This window comes from Leucopleurus acutus, assembly GCF_964270905.1.
Source record: "Leucopleurus acutus genome assembly, chromosome: 14".
NCBI classification, from domain to species: Eukaryota; Metazoa; Chordata; class Mammalia; order Artiodactyla; family Delphinidae; genus Leucopleurus; species Leucopleurus acutus.
The window spans coordinates 58,966,379-58,973,868 of NC_139156.1; the positions used below are offsets into that span (position 1 = coordinate 58,966,379).

Below are 7,490 nucleotides of genomic sequence, written 5' to 3' on the forward strand. Positions count from 1 at the left end.
GTCTGGGAAGCACTGACCACAAAGCAGGCATGAGTCTCCAGCCACAATCATTCATAAAAAACTGGCCTACTTTGTACATAAAAGTGCTAAGGTAATGCCAGTGTGAACTGTTGTAATTAGACAGGAGAGGTAGGGATGATTCTACACCTTGCATAACCATCACCTACCCTTTTCATTGCACATAATGAAATTTGAGTCCTAACCTTATTTTGCACTTGGGTAATAATGTATTTTGCACTATATAAACTAGCATCTGCATTTAAATAGATTGCAAGCTTAGAAATCAGAGTCCTGAATTTGGCTTCTTTTGTAAGAGTCCTTACTATATCAAATTTTAACATAATTATTTTCGAAGGTCTGTCTTTCTCTCTTAATTCTTTTCTGCAAAAGTCCAAACAGAAAACTTTCCATGCTGTTATAAAGGGCATTTTTTATTAAATAAAATGAAAAAAGGGGAGTTGCCCAGTGGTTGGGACTCTGTGCTTTCACTGCCAAGGGCCCGGGTTCAGTCCCCGGTCCAGGAACTGAGGTCCCACAAGCCATGCGGCACAGCCAAAAAAAAAAGGAAAAGAAAAAAGAACCACCCTGGCAGTGAAACCCAGCCTAAATTATAGCTTTGCTTGGCCACATCTTTAGGACCCTAGTTGTTGAAGCATCTCATATATAAACAATATATGAGCACCCCATATATATAAATGTTTATTGCGACGTCTGTTGCAGAATTTCCATTTTGCAGTATATTATATAGTTTCACGTCAGCCAAAAATGGTAAATTCTCTGTAAATCTTCACCCCATTCCAAGCAGGTGCCATTATTTTTTTAAATAAACACTTGATGTTAGCTTTGATCTAGCTCTAAAGAGCTAGATTTCCTAAATTTAAAAACAAGCTGGTGGGCTTCTCTGGTGGCACAGTGGTTAAGAATCTGCCTGCCAATGCAGGGCACACGGGTTCGATCCCTGGCCCTGGGAAGATCCCACATGCCGCGGAGCAGCTAAGCCCGTGCGCCACAACTACTGAGCCTGCGCTCTAGAGCCCCCGTGCCACAACTACAACTCCTGAAGCCGAGCCCATGCTCTGCAACAAGAGAAGCCACCCCAATAAGAAGCCACCACAATGAGAAGCCCGCTCGTCACAACAAAGAGTAGCCCCCGCTCGCTGCAACTGGAGAAAGCCTGCGCACAGCATCGAAGAAACAACACAGCCAAAAATAAAAACAAATATGGGCTTCCCTGATGGCGCAGTGGCTGAGAGTCCGCCTGCCAATGCAGGCAACACGGGTTCGTGCCCCGGTCCGGGAAGATCCCACATGCCGCGGAGCAACTGGGCCTGTGAGCCATGGCCGCTGAGCCTGCGCGTCTGGAGCCTGTGCTCCGCAAAGGGAGAGGCCACAACAGTGAGAGGCCTGCGTACCACAAAAAAAAAAAAAAATAAATAAAATAAAAATAAATTAATTAATTTTTTAAAAAGCTGGTATATCACACACAGAACAGTTTAGCAGTCTGCTCAAAATATTAAAAACGCTTAACATCATTAATCATGAGAGAAATGCAAATCAAAACTACAATGAGATATCATCTCGCACCAGTCAGGATGGCCATCATCAAAAAATCTAGAAACAATAAATGCTGGAGAGGGTGTGGAGAAACGGGAACACTCTTGCACTGCTGGTGGGAATGTGAATTGGTACAGCCACTATGGAGAACAGTATGGAGGTTCCTTAAAAAACTACAAATAGAACTACCATATGACCCAGCAATCTCACTACTGGGCATATACCCTGAGAAAACCATAATTCAAAAAGAGTCATGTACCAAAATGTTCACTGCAGCTCTATTTACAATAGCCCGGAGATGGAAACAACCTAAGTGTCCATCATCGGATGGATGGATAAAGAAGATGTGGCACATATATACAATGGAATATTACTTGGCCATAAAAAGAAACAAAATTGAGCTATTTGTTATGAGGTGGATAGACCTAGAGTCTGTCATACAGAGTGAAGTAAGTCAGAAAGAGAAAGACAAATACCGTATGCGAACACATATATATGAAATTTAAGAAAAAAAATGTCATGAAGAACCTAGGGATAAGACAGGAATAAAGACACAGACCTACTAGAGAATGGACTTGAGGATGTGGGGAGGGGGAAGGGTAAGCTGTGACAAAGGGAGAGAGAGGCATGGACATATATACACTACCAAACGTAAGGTAGATAGCTAGCTAGTGGGAAGCAGCCACATAGCACAGGGAGATCAGCTCGGTGCTTTGTGACCGCCTGGAGGGGTGGGATAGGGAGGGTGGGAGGGAGGGAGACGCAAGAGGGAAGAGATATGGGAACGTGTATATGTATGGCTGATTCACTTTGTTATACAAAGAAACTAACACAACATTGTAAAGCAATTATACTCCAATAAAGATGTAAAAAAAAAATTAAAACCCAACAAAACCTTATAGAAGGACAAGATTCTATTATACATAGTCTGTCCTGAAGTCATAAACGTCATCTTCCTCTTCAGTCTTTACAACTATATATATATATGTTTGTAAATTAATGTGTGCATATATACATACATACACACACACTAATTAAACCAGACATATTGATAAGCTATGGAACTTCTCTAGTGATAACTCATTAATACAACATTACAACCAGGGTAGTTCTAAGATCCAAGGTATTCTTTCTTGTTCCACTGCCCCAGAAAAAGCAAATGGTCTCCCTGTCCATTAAGCTGTATGTTTAAACCACAGCAATAGAAGGGTCTGGCTACCTCCCTAAATCTGACTAACAACTTTTTATTTAGCCAGCCACTTGTGATGGCTTAAATGTCTTGCTTCGCTTCTCATGCCCTTGAGCTTAGGTGGGTGGGCTCCATCAAAATGTAGTCTCAGTAAGTACTATAAAGTTGTGCGTTGTAACAGTAATAGAGCGAATGAAGTTGGAATATTTATCCCACTTAAAGTGAAAAGTGCCACAGAATATGAAAGAATTACTAGAGCTATATTGCTGGGCTGCTTTTTTCTGCCATAATTTTCATGAGTTTGGGGGGGAAATGGACTTTTGTAGCATATAAAAATAATAGAAGAGTTCATTAGGCAAACAGAAGAGATCAAGGACTTATAAAAATCTGCACTTAGATTCACATTGGCCTATTTCAACATTTCAAAATCATAGCTTTTTCTGCTGTCATTTCCAGCCTGAGTCTCCATCTCTAATCTAAAATAGAGCAGGACAATTCATTAAATTGGCATGACATTTATTAGCCACTGAATCTTTCTACTCATGAGTGGAGAAGGAATTTCAGATATGCCCTAGATAAGAAGCAAACCAGCAGTAAGAAAAGCTGTCAAATCTACAGGCAGTTTAATGCTGGGGAAAATGAATGTGGGAATGGTGGCAAGGCTACTCCGTCTCCATCAGAAATTGTGGAAAACCAGGAAAGAAAAAGCCATTCAAAATGAAAAGGTTGACATGAAAGGCAAAGTAAATCGTATAAAAAATACAACTCCAGAGAGCCAGAATATAACCCACCAGGAGTTTTGCTTCACCACCAACATAACAGTTTATAAAGCAAGAGATGAGGAAAGGAGACTGGGAAAGGTACCGAATAATGAATGGTTTGAGGAATAGCACAGTAGTTTTCTAAAGATGTTAAACCTGGCCCATCTTACCTCATTCACAGCCAAGTACTAACGTGTTGTCCCAATCATGACTGAGAGGATGATATGGCTAAAGAAATAAGCAGTTCTTTAAAATTTTTGTTGATCAGCACCTTTAATCAAATGGGTGTTTCAGGCTTCTGGTTCCCACTAAACCAAGAACTGGATGCCTCCATCTCTCCTTGAGGAGAGGCCCTATTACCATAGGCTGAGACCCTGGCTACACATCTTTAGGATAAAATATCAGTAGATATAACTTATTCTTTGAACTCATGGTAAGACAGTGCTCATTATGAACTTGCGTAGCAGATACCCTTCATGTCCCACGGTAGAATAAGGACTTCCATCTCCTTAGCTCTATCAAGTTAAGGACTCTTGCAAGAGTAATTAGAGATTTTGGTTCCTTTTCATGAAGATCTCAGTTAGGTAATCCCAAAATTTCCTCTGCAGTGTCTCATTGTTGTGGATCATGGCAGTGAGAGCTTCCCCCTGGTCCAGGCCTTGCCAGTAATCTTGCAGCCACATCTCCTTCCAGCTGAAACATCAAAATGGGAATTGGATTACGGAACCTCAGCACAGCTGTGAGGCCTACCTTTCTCTGAATGGCCAAAGAAATCTTAAGCAGATACAGTGGTTTATGGCTAGGACGAGGGATCCGCTTTGAGGGAAGGAAATGTGAAGTAAACCCAGTACTAGTCCAAGTGACAGGCAGTAAGCCACAAACACAAATTTATCACACAACACCCCCCCTCCCCCAATGAGTTAAATTTCCTGACTTGCCTGCTCTTGGTCCCTAAATGTGGAGGGAATTAAGAGGCAGGCAGGACAGGGGCCAAACTATGGACACAGTAATCTCCCTAAGAAAAGCAAGGGGGTATATTTAGATGGTTACCTTTTATGTTACACCTATTTCAATAATCAAAATGAAAGTGCAATAGTATCCAGTGTCTTGATGAGACAGAACCTGAATGTTTCTCTTTTTTTAATGTGTTACACTTTTCCTCTGATAAATCATAATATTATGTTCAGCACAAACTAGATACAAATTACTTGATGTAAATTACTGGATACAAATTACCTCCACTCCCAGGAACAAACTGTGCCAGCCCTCTGCTGCCATCCACTGTCCAAGGTGATCTCTGCAGGACATTCTAGCAGCCTCTCTTTCTCACGGCTAATAATCTTTTATCACTCCTCCCCCAACAGGTGTGGTTTGCTGCAAGTGGCTTCAACATTTTCCCACCCCACCTCCCATGCTGACCTTGTTTCCCAATGTCACCACCTTCTGCCACCTACTGCAGTAGCCCCCTCACTTCCCTTCCAATCCACACTGCCCACCATTGTTAATCATCCTTTGAAAGCATCCCTTCTACTCTGTCTAGGACAAACATAATTTATCATCCAAATCAGGGTAATTTTAAGAGTGAAAGGAGGTGCTGTTAATAGTTACACCAGGTTAACAGGTGTAAACCCTGATTGTTGCAGACAAACCTCCCTCAGAATACTCTCTTCTGTATCTCTCATCACCAGCCCCACCATGCTGAAGGTGCTCCATAAATAGCTGAGTTGATTTTCAGGACAGTCCAGCTCCAGAGCCTAGTATTCAGAATATGTACAACCTGGCCCAGCTTTGTCTCTCCCCCATTGCTTCCCTGAACGGGCCCTCTGCTCTAGTTGAAGCTTTTTTTGAACTACTGCAAACATTGTTTACAAAAGCTGATTTTTGTATGTTGTTGCCCTGAATGATATCTCACATCTTCTACTGAGCTTTCGCAGTTTGTCTTATCCCCACAACTAGACTCTTGATACCTTAAAGGCAGAGTGATCCCATGTCATAATTTCCTTATACAACATCCCCTCAGCACCTAGTGCTAATTTATTGCCTGCAGGAAGCAAGTCAGTATATCATTTGATTTGACAGCCACAGGGGACCCCAGCTACCCTTACCTGTCATTCTCAGGAATCTCTTCCACACTGCCAAAGCCAGGTGTGGGCACTGGGCAGTCCATGTGTGAGGGCTGGGCAATATGAGGCTCAGGGACAGGGATGTCCCCAGGAGAGGCTGCATGGGCCTTCTCGGCATCCAGCCGAGCCAGTTCGTGGTCACAGACGAAACACTCGAAGCCGTTAAGGTAGTTAGGCAGTAAAGGATCATTCACTCCCCACTCCCGCTGCTTCAGACTATCCAGAAGGAACTGGTTGGTGATGCCCCCAGGTTGCTTGTATGCCAGGTATTTCATATATTCCTCATCATTTTTGTCCAGAAAGTCAATAAACTCTGCCAGCTTCTGCGGCGACTCAAAGTCGTCAATGAGGATGATGGAGTGATTGTTGGGCACCCAGTCCCTCACAGAGGGAGAGCCGCGGTACACAGGCACAGCACCGAGGTGCATGGGGCGCCACAGTTTTTCCGTCATGTAGTCGTCACAGATGGCATTTTCGAGGGCCAAATGAAACTTATAGCGGGACAAGAAGGCCAAGAGTTCTGGATCCTCAGTGGTGGCTGTGGCTGTGTCCTGTAGCCGCGGCGTGGGCAGCTCCCGATTCTTCAGGCATTTCCCATATGAGTCCACCTGAGTGGGGTACAGCACGCCGTCAAGAGGGTATGGGTAGTGTATATATGGACATATATACACTACCAAATGTAAAATAGATAGCTAGTGGGAAGCAGTCGCATAGCACAGGGAGATCAGCTCGGTGATTTGTGACCAGCTAGAGGGGTGGGATAGGGAGGGTGGGAGGGAGGGAGACTTAAGAGATATACGGGGATATACGTATATGTATAACTGATTCACTTTGTTATAAAGCAGAAACTAACACACCATTGTAAAGCAACTATACTCCAATAAAAATGTTAAAAAAAAAAAAGATATGGCACGTCGGCCTGGACACCAGGGGTCGCGGCCTCAGCCCGGCGCGCCACCCTCCCCTTCCCGCCCCCCCTCACCCACCGGGATGTAGCGCATGAGCTCGCGCACGTAGCGGTCCCGGTCCGCAGGCACGTCGCAGTGGGACTGCAGATAGAGCAGCGGCGCGTAGCCCCGGCGGCGCCAGTCCGCGCGTTCCGGGAGCGGAGGCGCCGCGCGGCGCAGATAGGCGGTCCCGGGCAGCCACTGCAGCGGCAGCGGGTAGTCCGAGTGACGGCTGAAGGTGGCGGTAAGATTGAAGAGGCGGATGCCCGGACTGTGGCTCAGCAAGAAGTTGTTGAGGGGCGACTCCTCGTGCAGGAGCGCCCAGCTCTGGTGCGCCAAGCGCGGCAGCGGCGCTTCGGACGCGCGGAAGTCGGTGCCGTAGAAGAGCAGTGCGCGCGTCCGCGAGTCTCCCCGCACCCGTCGGTCCCGGGAGGCCACGCACGCGCCGCGCGCGCACTCGATGCGCTCCGAGTCGCCCGGGAAGTGAGGGAACAGCCCTGGGCTCCACCATAGCAGCACCGGCAGGTCCACCGCCTCCCCCCTCCCCGGCCGCGGGGTCCCTGGACCGCGCGCCACCCCCACTGCGCCCAGCGCGGAGGGAGGCCGGAAAACTGCGCCGTCCCACGGCTCCGCCCACTCCCCCTCCCCGCCGGTCTCCCCCTCCGCCACGGGCCTTGAGCCGCTGGCCGCACAGACACTAAGCACTCCCAGGGCAGCAAGCACAGCCCCCGTGCGGCCGGCCCCCATGTCTACTCTGACAGCCGAAGCCCCTCAGCAACAGGCCCCACCTCGCGGTGAGTCGCGATGGGACGAGGTCCTACGCCACAGGGGCACATGGCGCATGCGCAGCTCAGTGGCCACCTCAGCTGGCCACTTCGCGGGAGCCGCTAATCCTGGCAGGAAGTACTGCAAGGAA

General features: G+C 46.7%; 1 protein-coding gene across 1 annotated transcript; it reads right to left on the reverse strand.

Moving 5' to 3' along the window:
• Positions 1-3,613: 3,613 nt before the first annotated feature.
• Positions 3,614-7,321, reverse strand: FUT11 (fucosyltransferase 11; the record flags this gene model as incomplete). Its single annotated transcript, XM_082854286.1, has 3 exons — positions 3,614-4,197; positions 5,610-6,235; positions 6,614-7,321. 3 exons carry the CDS (start codon positions 7,319-7,321, stop codon positions 4,050-4,052), a joined length of 1,482 nt encoding a protein of 493 aa, XP_082710412.1. The 3' UTR covers positions 3,614-4,049.
• Positions 7,322-7,490: the final 169 nt, after the last annotated feature.